The 20,913-nt window shown below is 44.2% G+C and overlaps 1 protein-coding gene across 1 annotated transcript in view; it reads right to left on the minus strand.

The window, feature by feature from the left end:
- Nucleotides 1-1,100: 1,100 nt before the first annotated feature.
- ano8b (anoctamin 8b) overlaps nt 1,101-20,913 on the minus strand; it is a gene marked incomplete at both ends in the record, with an annotated part of 48,543 nt that continues 28,730 nt past the window's right edge. Inside the window, 17 exons of the mRNA XM_080725242.1 lie at nt 1,101-1,856; nt 2,401-2,511; nt 3,806-3,937; nt 4,260-4,451; nt 4,952-5,350; nt 5,876-6,035; nt 6,655-6,902; nt 9,180-9,311; nt 9,569-9,643; nt 9,799-9,854; nt 10,737-10,863; nt 11,417-11,569; nt 11,711-11,872; nt 12,589-12,716; nt 12,968-13,084; nt 13,833-13,929; nt 15,713-15,851. Of these exons, the coding sequence (XP_080581368.1) occupies nt 1,101-1,856; nt 2,401-2,511; nt 3,806-3,937; nt 4,260-4,451; nt 4,952-5,350; nt 5,876-6,035; nt 6,655-6,902; nt 9,180-9,311; nt 9,569-9,643; nt 9,799-9,854; nt 10,737-10,863; nt 11,417-11,569; nt 11,711-11,872; nt 12,589-12,716; nt 12,968-13,084; nt 13,833-13,929; nt 15,713-15,851 (3,184 nt within the window). The remainder of the gene's footprint in view (nt 1,857-2,400; nt 2,512-3,805; nt 3,938-4,259; nt 4,452-4,951; nt 5,351-5,875; nt 6,036-6,654; nt 6,903-9,179; nt 9,312-9,568; nt 9,644-9,798; nt 9,855-10,736; nt 10,864-11,416; nt 11,570-11,710; nt 11,873-12,588; nt 12,717-12,967; nt 13,085-13,832; nt 13,930-15,712; nt 15,852-20,913) is intronic.

Genomic DNA, 20,913 nt, shown 5'->3' on the forward strand with positions numbered 1-20,913 from the left:
TTTCTTTTCTTTTACTCTCCTCTTTCTTCAAAATATGCCGAGAACCAACGTTGTCCAGTGAATATTCTATTGCCATCACGATAGGAGGGAAAAAAATGCTCGGATGTCACCTCTGCTTTGAAAATAAAGCTGGCGCCATCTCAAGGTGCTTTTTGAGGGCATGTTCATGAGATGACAGATTAGATTTTCTGTGCTGTTTGAAATTAAAACATTTGATATTGCTCAACTTCTCCAATCTTTCCACTTGAATATATAGGAAACAAAGTCTTCTGCACACCTGATCAGCTCAGAGACGGGTGCGTAGGCAGGGTTCAAACGTAGAGAAATAAAATGACCCGCACACCGTCTGCACTTGCACAAGAGGAATACCTTATTAATTGTATTTATCGTTTCGGTCACATAGACCTTCTTCAGGCATCAATACCTGAAGAAGGTCTAAGTGACCGAAACGTTGCTTAAATAAAGGTTGCTTATTGTGCAAGTGCAGATGGTGGGCGGGTAATTTTATTTTATTCTCTACACTTGAATATATAAAAATGAAGGGCCCAGGAATCCCTCACAGACTAAATGGGGCATATCTAATGATCAATCTTTTTTGTTGTTGTGATGGCTGAGAATGCACTCCGTAGCTCTGACAGTTTTTGTGTTTTGTTTTTTCTTATTCCTCAACAACAGGCTGTTATGTTCCAGTGGCAGGCCACAAGATGCTTACAATTTCTGACTAAAAGAAATCAAGAAATACAGCTCTCCACTTTAAAGGCTTAAAAGTATCAGAAACGCAGCTCATGCATTTCTTTGTGTATTGCAGACAAGGAAGGGTTTGTTTGTTTGTTTGTTTGTTTGTATGTGTGTTTGGGGGCATGATATGACGCCTTATGTCTTTCTTAAAAAGCCTGTATTTTGGTTCCCCGCAAAAAAGAGTGGAAACGGACCGAGTCAACAGCCGGCATTATTCCTTTTCTTCACTCTGCTTCAAGGCCACATACACATGGCCTGTGACAGCATGGAAGAGGGGAGGTCAGGCCTTTTCCTCACAGTAAATGCCTCACTTCTTCCATTAAGATAATAATTAAACAGGGGTTGGTTCCTTCTGGCACTACTTAGACTTTGGGGCCTGTTGGGTCAAAGTCTGTCGGATGTCCGTTCTGAGAGTCTTCCCTTCCAGGAGAGGGGAACTCATCGGGAACCCCGTTCAGGTCAGACCTGGTCAGATGTCTGTCTGATGCCAGTGATGAAGATCCATCTCCAGGCTTGGGCATCTGAGCCCCGTTCATGCACGTCCCCCCCTCTGACTTGCCAAAGTTAAAGAGTTTCCCGGGATTAAAGGCTTTGGTCGGTGACTGGGAACGTTCCTGGGACACGCTGCCTGATGATGATGATGATGCTGTCGTCATAGTGGTAGCCACCGTGGCGGTGGCAGCAGCCGCAGCGGCCGCAGCGGCTGCCGCTACTTCCTTCTTGTTTTCTGGTGATTTGAGGAACTTGAAGCTCAGGAACCCGGGGAGCTTGGCCTCGCTGCCGGTGGGCGACTGAGGCGATCGGGCGCCCGAGGAGAACTTACTCTGAAGCGGTATGATCTGTTTCAGCTTCATCACATTGTTGTTGGCCAGCAGAGAGCTGGGTCTCTTGGGTTTGTCCGAGCCGCTGCCCCCTCCTCCCCCGCTGCCCCCGGAGCGCGATTTGCTGCCGTGAGCCTTGTCGTGGTGGTGGTCCCCGGAGGATTCGCTTGATTTGGCTTCCTCACGATCCCTCTCCCTGCGGGCCAGGTGGTGCTCCACCTGCCTCTGTCTCTCCTCCTCCTCCCTCTTCTTCCTCTGCAGCTGCTGGTAGTGCTGCTGTGCGTGCCGCTCGTGCTTCTGCAGAGAGCATAGAGGGAGAATGTTACATGTACTGAAAATAATCAGATCTAAAGCCTGATTTCGGGGCGAAAATAGCCAATCTACAAGCTCACAATGCGTCGCATTATTAAGCATAACCCCGGCTCACCATTCCCAATGCTGCAGTGTTAGCTATCCAAACATCTTGCACTGTTACTGCAATTCTTTAATACATGGCATTGACTAGACACCAAATTTGTGTCTCTCAAATGTCCACTTTCTGAACTATTCTTTGCACCTCCTGGTTGCACTTTCACTTATCTCTTTCAAGAAAACCACAGAGCAGTACAGCAGTAAAAAAAAAAGTGGAGCTGTGAGGAATACTTCTGCATACAGTACATTTCCATACACTGAATTGTGGTAATGCTGATATGATTCAGGCAATCTACTAGTACATACAGTTAGTTAAGGCTTGTTTCAACTGTTCAAATCACACACATTTATCTCCCTATTTGCAACTAACTTGTAACATTATGTAACATTATCTAATGCAACCAGAGCTTTAAGTTGTCCTGTGGTTTACCTTGAAGGCCTCCCTGCGCTGATACTCCAGTTTAGCCATCTCCTCTCCAACCCAGGTAGGAATGTCAGGTATGGCAACATGAATGATGTACTTCAGGAGGATGGCAAAGTGCTACAGACAGACAACCAATCAGGCAGATCGATATACAGACAAATGTAGAAAAATGGGCAGATGGAATGGATGGGGGAAAGAAAAAGGTTAGAAAAGGTCACATTAAAGAGAAAATGATATTGTGCAGTACTATATATGCAAAGAGAACCAACACAGTGTATGCCTAAAAATACTCTTTCAGGGATTTTACTTGAGTTGATGCTTGCACAACCATATTCGGGTCACAACATTCTCCCTCTGCCAGGCCTGACTTCATTATCAGGCCAGGTCAGAGCTGTAGGCTGTTTTACCTCTGTCTGAATATAGACGCAAAGCTGTATGTCCTACACAGCACCGTACTGACAGTAGTTAAGTGGTGTCTCAGTATATTCAAACCATGTGTTTGACCTCTGGAGGCTTTTCCTTGTGTCTAACATGATAAGTTACAGTACATCCTGGAGTACCATGCTATCATCTCTTAACCAGCTACTTATCCATACATCAATTACGCGTGAAATGTAACCTTATCATCATGCATTATTCTCATTCACAAAAATCTCTACAAAGCAAGGATGCTCAGTCAATATCACGTTGTTGAGATTTGAACTGAAGTCTAATTACAGGGTTCATTTTGTTAACGATAACAGACCAACGGCCTTATTTGGTCAATCTGGCGCAAGGTGTCCAACTCCAATTTAGCTAGTTAGACGGCACATTATCTGGGTGCAAAGTAAGACGCAAAGGGGTTGTGTCTAGTCTGAACTAGTCTTGTGTCATGTGGTGAGTTTAGTCAATTTACAATGACACTTGCGCAAAACTTTGCACCGGGGGTGTAATATAGCAGTGGTTCTGAACCTTTTCAGGCCGCGACCCCCACAATAATCATATTTTAACTGGGGACCCTCCACCCTGACGAACACTAAGAGCTGAGGCATTACATTTTGTGTAACACGGTTCTATTGTGAAAATAGCAGATCAGATCAGAATAGTAGATCAGCTATTTTCACAATTTCTGCCTCTAATATTTGACAATTTGGCCAATGTTTAATTTGTCATTTTAGAGATATTAAAAAGTTCTTCAATTGTCACTTTAGAAATGTGCAGATACCCTCTATACACTTAAACTTTGTGTTGGTTTGTTTACTGTTGAGTGAGAAAACAATGTTGCACATTAAGTTAATCATCTGGGGACCCCCCAAAATAATTTGGGCCCCCGCCCCTGGGGGTCCCGACCAATAGGTTGAGAACCAATGTAATATAGGGCCTGTAGAGATTGTTGAGATGCCTGGTGAGCAGGTAAAACATGCTGTAGTACCTCAAGAATGACGATAGAGATGATGGCCATCTCAGGACTGAGCCAGGGGAAGAGACGTTGTAGTTGGCCACACTGACCAATCAGGTAACAGTTGACTATAATTGCAATCAGGCCCATGGTTTCCATAGCAGTCTGCACAGAGACACACATTTATGTTGGCTATGCTGCTCTATGAAAATGACAATTTTATAATTTCACAAAAACTATATTTGGCTGAAAATAACTTCAAATCAACACCTGAAATAAAGGCAGTCATGTAATTATCAAAGCACTACTTCTCTTAAATCTCCTATTAAACTATAGGGAAGAAAGTGGATCATTATTACCCAGAATATCCGCTATATGACGTGAAGGAATACTTGGATGTTTTAACAAACTGAATTCCCTGAATTTCTATCCCAAGCAGGAAACATATTTTGAGCCCCTGCTCAGGTGTATGTAATGTGCCTCTGACCTGCCACTGGCCGATGCTCTCTACCCTGATTCCAAAGGGTCGCTGTAGGCCAGTGCACAGCTTGAAGGCATCACTGCGGATCTCAATGATGTTGTTGATGAGAGCGCACATGGCAGCCAGTGGGAAGGCTGAGGAGAAGAGCACCACATAGCCAAACTGGACAAACATCTCCTGGTAGTCTTGGAAGGTGTCCTGAGAGGGGGGGAAACTGTGTCATTCTCTACCACTAAAGCGACACACAATGCTTTATGGACCACTATTGTAACTGGAAGATTGGCAAACACTTGACTTGAGGAAGTTGACTTGGTAACTCACTGATATGTGTCACCCCCTACATAAAGGAACTTAACCAAGTACTGCATAACACCAATTTACCTACTAAATAACTTTGGAGGTTGATTACATGTATTTTATGTGTTAACTTTCTATACTGTAGGTGAAGTGGTTGAGTAAATACCTAAACTTAAACCCCTGAGTTTCGTTTAGACTGATGAGGACTCCAAATTCCTCATTCTACACAATAAACTCACTCAGTCTCTCCATGTTACTGGAAGGTTTTGACAACTGTGACAGGATCACATGATTCACATTATGTCAGAGTCTCAATTCGCTGGATAATTGATATCACATAGCACTCACAGCCAGCAATTAAAACCGAGTAGCATGTTTGTTGGCGCACTGGCGCTCCTTACCTCGTACGGCTGCATGCAGCTCTCTATCTCGGCCTGAGTGAGGGTGCCGCTCTCTCTCTCTTCAGGCGGGTCGATCCACGACTCCCTCTTGGGTTTAGGCTCCACCCTTTCCAAGCTCCTGCCCCTCCGTCTGTGTCGCACCGTGGCGGTGCTCTCTGAGCAAGAAGGCAGAGGGGCGGCGGTGGCCGCGGCAGCAGCAGTGGTGGCCGCTGCAGCCAAGCCCTCGGACGCCGCCGATGCGACTCCAGCACCGGGCTCCTTCATCTCCTCGTCATCGTCGTCACACATCTCAAAGACGGAGGCTGGGTCCATCCCTTTCTCCATCATGGTGGGGCTGCCCTCCTCAAGGAAGCTGTCCTCTATTGGTGGGCTGCTGCAGGATGGCTGCCTCCTGTCCACCTAAAGGGGGAAAAAGAAAGACTTTCAGTTGTATAAGCACTTTCCTTAAAAAGTGTTTAGATCAACAACTTGTGAAATGTACCATATTCACAAGGTGGTCATTTTGCTCTTGTGTCATGCTGAGCGTAATAAAAGCCTGGGTTTCCGAGGCTATGCTGAGCTTGACGTACTGTAAGTGTGAAATGGCAGCTGTGTGAATAATGGTAAATATCAGACTTATGGCAAGCCTTGAAAACATGGGCGTAACAGGAGGCATAGTCATCCTCTGCATTGCAACCACCCCTATCACCCATACTGTAAACAATAAAATGTATTTATTATTATCATTATTTATTCAGTTTATTCTCCGTAGAATGGCGGTGTCGTGTGCCAAAAGTAGGAGTTCTACAAGCGGAATGGATTTAAAAATGAAGCACTAACAACGCTCTGAAAAGGGCACAGCGTGGACAGGAAGACACCATTCACCATGGTAGATAATTGCTCTCTGACGCCCATGAACAGACTACATAAAACTACATTATGTACCTTCTCTATGAAGCTGACCTTTCTCAACTTCAAACCACAGTCAATCACACTCTCCTCCTCCGTCTCTCCTTCACTGAACCTCCCACTGTCGGCCTCGTCCCTCTCTCCTCCCTCCTCGTCGTCAGGGACCCCACAGCCACCATTTAAACACTTCTTTTCCCTGACGGAGAGACAATTGACATTGTTAAGACAACCATAGCTGCTGAATTATAGTACATTATATCTGTGGTTCTCAACCTTTTCAGGCCACGACCCCCAAAATAATCATATTTTCACAGGGGACCCCACCCTACGAGCACTAAGGGTTGAGGCGTTGTGAAAATAGCAAATAGACGATTGCGAGGCGTTGTGAGCATGTAGATTGGCTATTTTCACAATTTCTGCCTCTAATATTTGACAATTTGGCCAATGTTTAATGTGTCATTTTAGAGGTATTAAAAGTCCCTAAATTGTCACTTTAGAAATGTGCAGATACCCTCTATACACTTAAACTTTATGTTGGTTTGTTTACTGTTGAGGGAGAAAACAATGTTGCACATTAAGTTAATCATCCTGGGAACCTCCAAAATAATTTGGGGACCCTCATCTGGGGAACCGGGTTGAGAACCACTGCATTATGTCACTATGTGGTTTTTAGTAATAATTATTTCATTAATAAATGCATGCTTTCATGTCCTAGCGAGTGTAATGGCACAATCACCCCAGACTTATCTAATAGCACTTTTATTACCAAATATATCAATTACATACTAGTTTTCATTGATTTGCATTATTTTCACCTCCTGTCTGACTGTCCCACTCCAGGTCTGGTGCCCCTCAGGCCAGGCCCTGGCATCGTTTGGTCGGGGGGAGACGGCTGGGCTTTTCCTGCCGCCAGCCGGATATATTTGAGCGACGCCGACAGGAGCAGGTCCCATACGGCGCGCAGGGTGAGCTCACCCAGCTTGTGGCGCTCGTACAGGTAAGGCTGAAGCACCTCCTTCACGTTCTGGAGAAACTGCCGCATGATGAGTAGAGTGGCCAGCATCTGACATGGCCAAGAGAAAAACAGTCATAAGATAATGTGATTGTTTTGTGAAGACAGAAGGGAGTATGACATAATGAGGACACCCAAAATAAAGTATTGCCTACAGAGCAACAATTGAAGCTCAAGGTCATGGAAACAGGCGGATGGATGATCAGCATGACAGAGAGAGGACAGATGACAAACTCTCACAGGGCAACTGACACGCCAAACCAGAACACACTGCATGTAAACTCAAGTCCAGGAAAACTACAGGCAACTGACATCCACACCTGACATAGGTGACATATAGTAGATCTGACATAGGTGAACAACACTTGTGTGTATTTAGGTTACCTGCAGTACAGATGCCAGACCCAGACAAACAACTGCTCAAAATAAATAACATTATAGTTCGAGACAACAACCCAAAGCAAGCCCTGGGGCAAGAGCCCCTTGACCGCATGTGTAGCACTTACATAAGTGATTGCAGACAAAGTAATAGAGATCTGCCTAGTGCTTAGCCGTTTCTATGCTTGACTGACATAAAACTCCAATCAAAAGGCAAACAATGCTGACACACTGTACTGTGGTTACAGCACACACACACACAAACACAAAACCCTCACTTAGATAAACCTTACTGAATATAATCACCTGACAAGGTTATGAGTATGGCACCTCCATACCTCCAAAGCCTGATCAACCCCTACAACCCCCCTTCACTCAGATCAGCGAACACAGGAATGCTGACAGAACCCTCACTAAAAACCCCAGGACAAAAATCCACTCGTTCTAGACAGTTCGCCCTCCCCAAACTGTGTAATAGACTCCCTGTCGCACTTAGAACAGCAGACTCACTCCCTGTTTACCGTGGCACTTGCCTACCCTCAATGACCATACATGAAAGCTAGATAGCATTCTTAGGTTTTATATAACGTTTTTTACTGATTAGGTGCTTGGTCTACCTATGTTATCTTTTATAGATTGATATTTCTATGCAATTGATGTATTGATGTTGATGTATTTATGTACTGTATTACCTTGCTTATTGTATTGCTCATTGTAAATCACTCTGGATTAAGAGCGTCAGCTAAATGCCTAAACTGTAAACTGTCAGCTAAATGCCTAAACTGATTAGAACATATGAGTTGATGCTATTCTTCTTTTGCCACCTACTTAACTTGAACCAATTGGTCCAGTCAGCACACAGCACAGAGCTCAGACAAACACTGACCAAGTCACCCGGACAGAACCCCAACGGATTACAGACATATAAGAGCATTAAAGTGTCAGTGCTACAGAGGTACTACATTGCTAGTGTTTCAGATGTGGGGATAGTGACAGGCAGGCAGTGTCACACACACTCTGTTAGAGAGAGGTGGCAGGCAGGTATTAAAAAGAGTGTTACAGAAGAGAACACAACATTGAGGTTGTGAGTGTTATTGCAAAAACAATTCACACAAGCCACAATACAACAAAAACATAAGTATAGTAAAATCCATCTGCAACACTTGTCAAATACATTTGGATGATGTGCATCCAAAAGATAAAGTGAATAACAGAAGAACAGATTAACAGAAAAACACTGGCAAGTGAAGTGGGGTCAAGACACAAATAAAGCCATGCAAGCAAAACTGCAAAGTCGACAAACAGTATAACATCAAGGGTCGGATCTTCCACCCGGCGCAGGATGGTGCAAAGCAATTATCATTGCTATTTTCCAAATTATGCAGTTGTAGTTTTCACTTTTCAAGGCCAGTGCCCATGGGTGTGTTGGTCTTAAAATGAGGTGTGGTCTGGCACAATCAGGGCAAAAGTCCATCTTACACACAGAGTTTACGCCAAGACCAGCTTCCCTTTTTCTAAATTTAGGTTAGCCAATAATGTGCCCTGTTCCCCCCCCCCCCCAATTTAGTGGTTATGCCAATGAATTCCTCCCCACACACATGTCTGTGTTGTCACTGCTGTTATATCCTACTGACTCGCCTGCCAGTGGCGAGCCCCCACCAGGAGGATGCAGGGCCCTTGTCCCACTCCTCCCGTCCCACACACGCCCTGCTGACAGATATCGCCCAGCCCGTAGGAGTATATGTGCTTTAAGTTAGTCTTAAAGACCATCAGCACATTTACTATTTAGAGAACACATAGTGTGACATAAAAGTTTTAAACTCTGCATTGTAACAAACAGGCCACATATGCACACAAAATGGGCACGTAAGGCCAACATGTGCCATGCATGAGTGCAAAGGGTGGTCTAGATCTCTTCCACCCTTACAGATAGAGCGACAGGGGTCATACTTTGGACCTGAGAAAATCCGTTATTAACCAGGGTGTGACCAGTAGCAGCTGCATCTGGAGGTAGAGGTAAGGCAGCAGGTTGTCCCTGAGCTGCCTGAGCAAACTCTGACACAGAAACAACACCAGCAGCATCTTCCATGGATGGATGGAGAAATGGATGGATGGGTGGGTGGGTGGGGTGTATGAATACATGGATGATACATGTACAGTATGGATGCATGGGTGCATGTATGGAGCCATGGATATGCGTAGAACAGAGATGGATAGTGGACAGAGTGGAGAGAAAACAATAAGCCTACATGAGGAAGTGGTTCACAGAAGCTGAGATGACAAAATATTATGGAGGTGAAGAGGGATTCATGTGGCTGTGGGACCTGGCTGTTTCTTACCTCTTTCAGTCGCTCCATGTCTTTGAGGTAGAATCCAATGTAGAAAAGGCTGAGATAAGAATTTACAAACTGAAACTGTGAGAGAAGATAAGTATTTAGCTGTGATGTACAAAAGTAAGTATGTAATTAAGTGACAAAAAGCAGTTGGTGTGAAACATAATCTTTTGGTTTAGTTTGGTTTGGTTTAGTAATCTAGCTTAGACTTCGTGTGGTTAGTAAAGATCACTCACAAGAACCATTTTGATGATGAGATTTTTCTCATAGGCACTCTGGAGTCTGTAGTTTTCTGTGGAAGATATATTACAATAAACCACTGAGTCAGCATTAAGTATTATCACTTGAGTGTGCAGTAGGCATAACAACTAACGGTTAATACTTAGTGGTACAACTGTGTCACGAATACAAAATAATCAGCTGTGCAAACTCGTATCATATGATACCACAATATTACTGTAAACATAATTACTTGTATAGCCAAAACCATACAAGTGAGAGTAAAAGTAGTAGTAGGCAGAAGTGCCATTGAGTTACCACACTCTTTGATCTCGCTACAATGTAATCACATGGTTCATGTATCGAGCGTGCTTCATAGACTCATTGCTGTAACTATATCATAGTGTTTGGATCTATTGGTTGCCCCATGGAAAGCATTATGTCTGCATTTGTTTTTTTCTTGATCTCTTGAGCGTAACAAAACTAATTCTAATAATAATATGTTCATTTTGTGAATAAATTATAGAACATTGAGTTGAAGCTATGGAATTGGGGGAAGTAGTAGAATGTCATCAAGTGACCAATGGGAACCAGAGGGTGAGGGAACTTACAGTAAGCTTTTGTCTTTTGGCAGGGGAGAGGTAAATAGAGATAAACTGTTGTTTATTCACATTGTGATGTTGATTAAGTATGAGATTCGTTGTTTGTGCTTATATCGTACTTACGGTTCATATACTTATTCTGGATATCAGGGTCTATCAAACCTGATGGATTTTATTTTGAATCCCCTCAGGAACCATCTAGTATCTGTCTGATAGATGGTACAGTATATCTCCCGGGCACTTACCCTCAGTATGGAAATACATCTAAGCGGTCTGTGTGAGATTGTGACTACTGATATTAACCACACCAAACTGATACAGAATGTTAGTAAACCTTGAAGTTATAATCTCACCCATGTCGTTGAGCCAGCAGGCAATTTTCCTGTACACCTCGTCACATGCAGTCACAGTGATAGCTAGCATTATTTTGGGGATGAAACGCGCTAGCCGAGGCATTTCCTTGATCCCCATCACGAACTCCTGCAGAGACACAAAAACGGACGTTCAATACATTCATGAGTCACATCTCCCCGGGTACAGGATAGCTTGCTACAGTACAACTACTACACAGTAGATTCCTGTGTTAATTAAGGTAAGGTATGGTACGGTATACTTTAATATCCACTAGGGGAAATTTGTCCTCTGCATTTGACCCATCCTAACTACTTGGAGCAGTGTGCAGCCCCAGTGCAGTGCCCAGGGACCAACTCCAGTTGTAAATGACAGTACCTTGGTCAAGGGCAAAGGCAGGAATGCATACTCTCTTTTTGGTGTGAGAAGAAACTAGAGTACCCGGACAAAACGCACACAAACACAGGGATATGCTAACTCCAATGCAAACTCTGCCTTATTGATAGTACACAGTTGAGAGAGAGAGAGACGGGAAGTGACACGCAGCAAAGGTCACTGTTACTGCATTAGAGCCTATACTGTATGTGAGCCTGCCTGTGGGTGCATTTTTTGTTACATTTGTGTAATCTCAGAGTAAAATGTTCCTATCGACAGAAGTAATGTCCTGGTATTAGTGACAGACCTGCAGCTCAAAGCAGATGAGCATGGCGAGGAAGACGAAGCAGAGACAGAGGATGCAGATTGGCAGGCTGACCAGCCACCTGAACACACGCCTCCGCCACGGAGGGTAGTAGAACTCCTCACACCCTGTTATGGGACTGCAGCGCTTCACTCCCTGCAGGGAGAGAAGGGGAGACAGCACAGGCGATGTGAGACAATAGAGCAGGGGTTCTCAACCTTTTCAGGCCGCGACCCCCAAAATAATCATATTTGAACTGGGGACCACCCCCCCCCCCCCCCTGACGAGGGGACTCACCCTGAACTGTGGCCGTGGTTCCTCCAGGGATTCGGCGGGGGCGTCCAGTGTTCCCCACTTATAAGCCAGCTCAGCCCCCCTCCTCTTCCAGCGCTCCAGAAACAGAGTGGCCCACACCACATTGAACAGTGCAAACACTACACAGCAGATGTCACGGCTCGTCTGAAGGACCCCACACACACCCATGTACACGTGTGCACACACACACACACACACACACACACACACACACACACACACACAGACACACACACACACACACACACGTACACTTTAGACAAAAATGGATATACACAGGCCGGTTTGATTGTAGCCTTGGATCAATAGATGTATTTTATGGAGAATCATTTGCTTACGTATCTATGTCCTGGTCTCCACACGCAAAGCCGGTACTTCTCCATACATGTACAAATGCAACATATAAAGTGCTGACCCTTTAGCCACCGATGTTAACTCGACATTTGGAACCTTTGTGCACTGTTTTAGGTCAGATTTTTCAACAGATATGTGTTTTAATCCTGCCTGTGCCTGAAAGCTGATCTAGTGTAATACCGGCTTTCACCTGATGTGTGCAAGGTCGATCAATGCAGTCAGTGTTTGTTTGTGAGTGTGTAAATATGGTCGGTCAATGGGTCAGAGACTAGCAGCAACCCCTAAGGGCTGAGATGCATGTGTGTGAGAGCGGTGCAGGCTACTCATCAGCACCGCTGAGTGGCTGCAGCTGGTGTTGCCGTACTCATGCGGACATATGGACAGACATACAGTACATCACACAGTCAAATGTTGGAGTGTCAGGCACCGCTCAAAAACCTGCATTCTTGGACATGGTCAATTCTTTGGAGACTGTTACAGAATGATGAGTTGAACAGTCTGGTCACCTGGTCTGATTCAGTGAGCATCCAGAGAACAAAGCCAATGACCGCTGGATACAGCATGGACGTGGTGTAGAAACCCAGCCAGGCAAAATACATGGCAATCTTCACCCCAAAGTAGTCACAGATGTCATCTGTACACACCACACACACAGAGTGGAAGGTTCATTACAACAAGGACAAAGGACATAATCATTTATAACAAGTAGTACAAATAATAATTAAGAAAATAAATCTTGAGGAGAAATGTATGAAGGAGGTTTACATCAATGTGTGTGAGAGAGAGTGTATGTGTGTACATGCGTGCGTGTGTACATGCATGCGTGCGTGCATGCATGTTTGTGCGCGCGCACATGTGTGCGTGTGTCTGTGTTGTCCTACTGACCTAAAGGCTGCTTCTCACACACAGCCTGGACCCATGACTTCATCAGCTGACTGAGGATCCTCTGCTCATGGAGAGGAAACAGCTGCTGGATCACTCCACGTGCCATCAGCTCTGGGACTGGAGGAAACACCCACAGAGAAGGAGAGGTAAGGAGATAGAGATGGATGGATGGATGGATGGATGAGATCAAAGATCAAAAAGAGATCAGAGATCAAAACAGTAGGGCTGTCCGCCTCACATTTGATTAATCGATGAATTCTGGTCCTCGTTCATCAAGATTTCAGTTGATTAATCATGCACATCTCTTGTAAACTCTGCCAGTCAGTCCCTTCAAAAGCCAGTAGCCATCGTGAATTCAGCATTATAATGTTCAGTCCTCAACCTCACCAAGCCTGGTCTCTGCATGATTATATGCAGAAAAAATATGAACTAGATGAACATTTCTTCTTCAAATTTCTTTAGCTCATAGCGCATCCCTTCGTGCCGTGATATGAGCTTGTAGATCTGCTATTTTAAACGAACGGCCGTATTGGCGCGGCGCGACCTCGAGAATTGGGGCGAACAGTAACGTCCAAAGCAGTATAAGAGTTAATCATTAAATATACATATTTTTAAGCAAACATTTTTTTTTGCTTCTGGGGGTCCCTGGAACAAAATATTTTAAGATGGGGGTCCGTGGCCAAACACGTATAATTTTGGGGGTCCTTGACATGAAAAGGTTTGAGCACCACAGAAAACTGTATTGTAGAATCTGCCTCTGGTCTTAATATGTCAAGCCAGCAGGGTGCCCGTTTTACAGATGACAGCTGTAATCAAGACAGGCAGACATCAGCTGTGGGACACGTTAATGTGACATGATGCTTACTGATTGGCTGGCCCTCTAGGAAGTTGATGTTATGCAGCGTCTCCCCCTGTTTGGCACGTAGATTGTCCATCCAATACTTAATGATGCTTTGCCTTTCCTGTGGATAGCAGGAGAAAGAGAAGCACTGTAAGCTCACAGACAGTAGTGTGTGTGTGTGTGTGTGTGTGTGTGTGTGTGCGTGCGTGTGCGTGTGCGTGTGACCCCCACATTTAGCTGGTCCTCATTTTTCAAGGTTATTTTAGGTTCAGGGTTATAGTTCGAGAAGTAGACCTGGGCTCAGGTTAAGGTTAGGGCAAGGGTTAAGGTTAGGTTAGGAATGTAGTGATGAGGGTCAGTCATCAGTGGAAAGGGAATGACTGGAGTCAGTGGACATCAACGAGGTTCTCAATAGTACACAGCAACATCCTCCTCAGTGTTAATCTAATTCAGAGAGGGTAAAGCGTCCACACATAGCACACATACTTTATGTCCGAGTACAGTAAGTACCTGTGCATTGTTCTGTACTACACAAACACACACACGCACGCACACACACACACACACACACACACACACACACACACACACACACACACACACACACACACACACACACACACACACACACACACACACACACACACACACACGTTTAAGGTTCAAGGTTGTACTTTATTGTTACGTCTTTTGTACAGGTGGTACATAAGAGTAAAACTTGTTTTTGTTTGGCATCCTTCACACAATGCAGTCGTATATCAAAAAACAATATAATAACAGCAAACCACATCTAAAAATAATAATAATAATCTAAAAAGGTGTAAATAATTGCGACCGTCAGGTCGCATTTACTACCAAAACCTCCACCGGCTGTCTGTGAGTCAGTGAGTCAGTGAGTCCGTCACACTTTTTCCCTGCTCATATCTCCACAACCGTTGCCCCCATCCATGCCAAATTTTGCACACACACTCCTTGACTGCCAAACTACAGGGACCCCCAGATCCCTGGGGGACCCCCAGATGTAAAAAATAACCAAATGGGCTCACAAGTCACACGTCACACTTTTTCCCTGCTTATATCTCCGCACCCGTTGACCCGATCCATGCCAGATTTTACACACACACTCCTTGCCTGCCAAACTACAACCTCCAAGGACCCCCGGAGCCCCCCCCAGATGTAAAAAATGACCAAATGTGCAAAAATGACCAAATGACCACCCCAACGGGGCTGCTCACGGGGAATTCCCGGGGACCACCGACTCCTGGTGCTCCAGAACGGATGCAAAAGTGGTGCCGCCCCCAGTGGAGGACCCCCTGCCACTGCAGCGCACATAAAATGCCGTAACTCGGGCTAGGAGCGTCCGGGAGAGCCGGGGCCGGTACCTATTCGTCCGCCAAGGCAACGCGGAGACCCCACCCCTCATTTCTCACATGGCCCTATTCTAGCGCCACCTTCAGGCCGATTTTTAAAACACATTTTTGGACACTGCTCCTACAGTTTTTGCCCTAAAATCACGAATATCACTACACAGCATGTCTACACTCATGTCATCAACATGGATCAGGAAGATTTTGGAAAAACAAAATTTTGCCCTATTTGTGGAGATAAGCCACCTACGGTCGCTTATCTCCCGATTAGGGAGTCTTACTGGTAGTAAGACATAAAAAAAGAGAATAAAATAAAGGAGTGCAAAAAGCAAAAAGAGCAACAGGAAAAGAAAAGAGCATCCTCAGATGTACATGTGCAAAAAGTTTGGCATATTCTATACGCCACAGCATATTTTTCCAGTAGTTGCTACTGTACTGTACTTAACTTTTGTAAACATCTTCACAGTGTGTTCTATGTGCAACACACATGTACACACACACACACACACGCGCGCGCACACACACACCCACAGTCACCTGTGATGTGAAGAAGCACAGCTCGCTTTCAATGTTCTCGTAGATGTAGTCTTCCTCACAGGAGAAGCTACGCGCGCCTCCTCCGAAATCTGACTTGACGGCCTTCCTCAGACCCATCTCCTCGGCACCTCGTAGTAGACTGCAGGGAAGTGAAGAAACATTAACAATATGCACACACACACACACTCATGTGCTCATATACACTTTTTAAGTAAACCCCAATAAAATATGTGGCACCTTTGACATTGAACATAATACATAACGAATAACCACTGTTGCATACCGGTAAATGTACACGTGTGCAAGACAAGAATGAATTCATATAGACAATTCTAGACACACACACACACACACACACACACACACACACACACACACACACACACACACACACACACACACACACACACACACACACCATACATCTCGATATGCTCCTTTTCCTGTAACACCATACCTCTCTCTATCTCTTCACCTCCCCAAACATCCTCCTCTGTTTTTCCCCCTTCATTCCCTCATTTGCCCTTCTCTCCCATCCAGCGGTCACCAGACCACCCCGGCCTCTTTCCCTTCCACTTAAGTCTCCTTCTCTTTCCTTCACCCTTGGTCCCTCTCCTCTCGTCCCCTCCCTTCCTAATCTCCTCTCCTCTCCTCTCCCCTCTGCACCCTCCTTGTTCGTCATTATTATAATGTCTCCTCTCCTCCCAGAGAGGCTGTGTGCTGAAATCACAGTAATAATGCAGGACCACACCCTCCGCTCCCTGCAGACTGACAGCTCACATCTCTCCAACACACAAACATACACACGCATCATGCACAGGGTCATAAATACACACACTGACGTCAGCATAATTGTGCACAATCACATTGCACACGCACGCACGCACGCACGCACGCACACGCACGCACACACACACACACTACACACACAGAGCCTACACAGGCCTGTCTCTGTAGCATCCATCCATCATACGGTCATACCCAGCATTACAGTGAGAGCTCCACTGAGCACAAGTGATGAATTGCAGCAGGAATGTGTGCTGTAAGCCTCTATGCCATAGCTGGATACTGCTTAGCCTGCATCCCCATAACACTGACACGTGAGAAAAGTCCTTGTACGGATAAAAGCAAGGCTGTATCCATTCAAACCCACTGTTTAGTGGCTTTCACAGGTGTGCCAGGAATCTTAATAAGCCCCCCCCCCCCACCCCCCTCCACCCAAGAACACCCACTCTGGCTCCCAAGCCTTCATTTAATCACACACTGTATTGCTCTTTATTTCCTCAACGTAATTTTATTTATCATATTTCTATCTTTGTTTTCTTCTTCTTTTTATTATATTCAAATGTCCTTATAATGTTTATTTTTCCCTCTCTTAAGCATTTAAATATGCCTTCTTTGGGATCTCCCTGCCATAAGTCTCCATAGACTTCCATGTAATTTATAGTGCACAGATCATGCACGCCCATGCACAGATCATGCACCATGTTTGTGCAGGCTGTTCACAGCTTTCAAACAAAAAAATCAGATTGGAAATCTGTTCAGGCATTCTTGAGAAAATAGCCATTATGTTTTACATGTTATGTAAGCAAAGATGGCTGCCCTGTATGAAAGATGGGGTTGTATGGGGGTGGAACATGCAAAATCGCGATTGAAATCATGTTTACTAGATTTAATGGGGTCCAAAAATATTTTTTCAAAAAAAAAAAATGTATAAGTAAAAGTCGATTAAAGTCGCTTGGCAGGGAAGTCCATAGTGAGATAGTTGATCTGAAAGTCGTTTGGCACTAAGTCTGTCTAAATGTCTCGATGCTTAATGTTTTACATAAAGCACTTTGCCTTGTAGTAATGTGCTATAGAAACAGTCTAAGTGGTTGAGGAGTTGAGGAAGAAAATCTCATGTGAGTATGTTATACTGCTGGGGAAAGGACATAATATAGAGAGCCACACTGTGGGTTTATGCTAATTTAGTAAATCTCCATTAGTCCTAATGCAAAATTCAGCACAGCACAGAAGAAGAAAAGGCAATTTCAGGGAGAATAGAGTTAGAATGTCGGTTCAGGTCTATGACATCACCTGAAAGGAGGTCACTTGTACATACATAACTGTATGTTGCTGAGTATGATGTGGGCTAAATAACGTTTTCATAGCCAGCAATGGAAGCAATGTGCCTGCTAATTTAAGTCCCCCCATAACTTGTATACAACTGTACTGTTGTTCCCATCCCTGTTGGGAATGTGTGTAAAAATAATTTCCCCACGTACCCAGCCATGTACACAGTGTGAGGGGAGTGATAAACAAAGCTGTATCAGCCCTAGGGCAAAGAACTGACCAAACTAAAGCTCAAAATAAAGAGCCACCGTGCACTGAACTGTAAAGCCCAATTTATACTTAGTTGTGCAGCTGTAGCACAACGAAAATTGGCAATCTACAAGCTCACATTATACAGTGTCAATGGATATATGAGTACTAGATCAATAGTTGGTGAATATTACAATGAATGTAATTACGGCCTTCAGCAGAAAGTATCTGGATAATAATGTATATGTGCAGTCTAGCAACGGTGAATATGAATACTAGAAAGATGCAATTGGAAATTGCATGGTTGTCGTGACACGAGTCACACTTGCAAATATCTCTGTATCTGCCAGTCCTTGTCCCTATTTGAGCGAGTGTGCTAACCATTCCACCCTTGTCCCTTTTATGCCCATATATGGAGATCCCTGATGTCATCAATATTAAGCCCATATCTTGGAATGCCCATATATGGACATACTGTGTCAGTCTCATGTGGTCTATGATGTCAGACACCTATAATGTCAATCATCTCCATATTTGGGAAAAGTAATTTTTGAGCGGTGGTAAACCGCTCCATAGAGTGGCTGTGCGTGTGTCTGTAGCCACTTTTCCTCAGCGTTTTGCCATAGCAATGTGTTTTCCTCAGCATTTTGCCATAGCAATATGTGTGTGTGTGTAGCCATATTACATCACCAATTACATCCTATACCTATCTGTAGCCACTTTTCCTCAGCGTTTTGCCATAGCAATGTGTTTTCCTCAGCGTTTTGCCATAGCAATATGTGTTTGTGTGTGTAGCCATATTACATCACCAATTACATCCTAGACCTATATCCTAGTCTTTTTCCTCAGCGTTTTGCCATAGCAATGTGTGTGTGTGTGTGTGTGTGTGTGTGTGTGTGTGTGTGTGTGTAGCCTGTATTACATCACCAATTACCAATTGAAGACGTTATGCAAGTACAACCACTGCTCACTTCACATTGGGTGTGATTTTTTAAATTAAAGTACTACTGTTACAGTTCTGTACTGTAATTATGATTCAGTTTAATACCACAGATAAGGACAATTCTATTTCACACCAGTACTACATTAGAATTACCCTATATACCCTAAATACCATCACTTTCAACTGACACAATAGCCTAGTAAACCACCTGGGGCCTTCAGTCCGCCATTATTCTCACACATTCACCCAACGTATAACTTGCTCTACATTTTATGCTTGGCTTCAATATAAGGTGGACCTTACTGTTCAAGGTGAATTAGAGATAATGACACAGCCTACTTTCTGGGTTATCTTTTCTATCGCACATAAAATATAGGTCAGCCTTTCTACCTGGAGAGAGAGAGAGAGAGAGAGAGAGAGGGAGAGAGAGAGAGAGAGAGAGGGGGAGAGAGAGAGAGAGAGAGAGAGAGAGAGAGAGAGAGTGTGTGTGTGTGTGTGTGTGTGTGTGTGTGTGTGTGTGTGTGTGTGTGTGTGTGTGTGTGTGTGTGTGTGTGTGTGTGTGTGTGTGTGTGTGTGTGTGTGTGTGTGTGTGTGTGTTACTAGGACAAACTTCACACAGCCATCTGCCTTAAGCATTTCATTTAAAACCCTCTCTCTCTCTCTCTCTCTCTCTCTCTCTCTCTCTCTCTCTATCTCCCTCACTCCCAGATCTACTTTTCTATTCCCTTCCATTCACCACGTTCACCACATAGTTTTTTTGTTTTCCTTTCTTTTGAGAATCTTTGAAGAAGGAACCGTCAACAAAGTAGTGGACAACAGGAAACCACAGATGAAATACATAGTGGAACGATGAGTCCCTCCATACCACTCCCTATCTCCTCCACTCTCACCCCCATTTGTATTCTTGTGCATTCATACTCTACTGTCTACATTAGCATCGCATTGACCCTGAGTTCATCCTCAAATCTCCAGGGAAATTACAAAGAGGGGGAACTGAGATGTTAGAGGCCACTTTGAAACAGTATAATCCAAGTGAATAGAGTACATAACTCTGGCTGGCTCTATCCTTTTGTTAGATCCTCAAACAATACACATACTGTAATAAGAGACACAGGCTATGAATTGGTGTTTTTCGGCTATTCAAAAATAGACGATCTACAAGCTCACAATGTGACGTATTGCAGGGTTTGTGAGCTTGTAGATATGATGCTACATCTTTGAATATATTGTGAATACACAGTTAATGTGCTCAACTAATAAACCAGGCAGCAGATAAAAATACAGTAACACGACAACTTGACTGCTATACTAACAAAGCATAAAACTGTGCTATCGTTTTCAGTTTTGGATAAGCAAATATTACATTCCAAGTAAGACTAGTATTTATTAGCTAGCCATATTGTCGGAATTGCTACAATACTGTACAGGTTGGTCACCTGTTTTGGCTTCATCTGTTTGGGTTCTGGCATCATAAATTGTCTATATCAAGATGTTTTTGACTTATTGGTGCAAGAATATCTGGGGTGTCACAAGTGACAAGAAGGTGTTTAACTCCAGGTAAAAGTCAAAAGACAAACTCCTGTTACCATGAGAGGTGTCATAGTAATCAGACACCTGGTAGTAGTAACTATATCCTGTAGCCCAGAACCCATTAAGATGAAAACAAATAGGTGGACTGATTATTCAGGCAGCAGCAATCACACCACCTGTTACGCTATAGTCATGCCAGCCCAGCAAAGCATAAAACTGACAGGGTTGTTTTAATTCACAATCATGTAACCCCAGCCATGATATACTTTATATTGTCGCTATCCGACAGGGTTGGATTGGGGGTAAGTCCCTGCGACATACTAGCGTCATGTCCAGGGGTGTACTTGTTCATCAAGCTGCCTAACGCTACAGAAACAGGACATACTGTAGGCTCCTGCCCTGTGGGCCTCATGGCTCGGCAAGGCTT

This window comes from Nannobrachium achirus (genome assembly GCF_963921795.1).
Source record: "Nannobrachium achirus genome assembly, chromosome: 1".
Lineage (NCBI taxonomy): Eukaryota > Metazoa > Chordata > Actinopteri > Myctophiformes > Myctophidae > Nannobrachium > Nannobrachium achirus.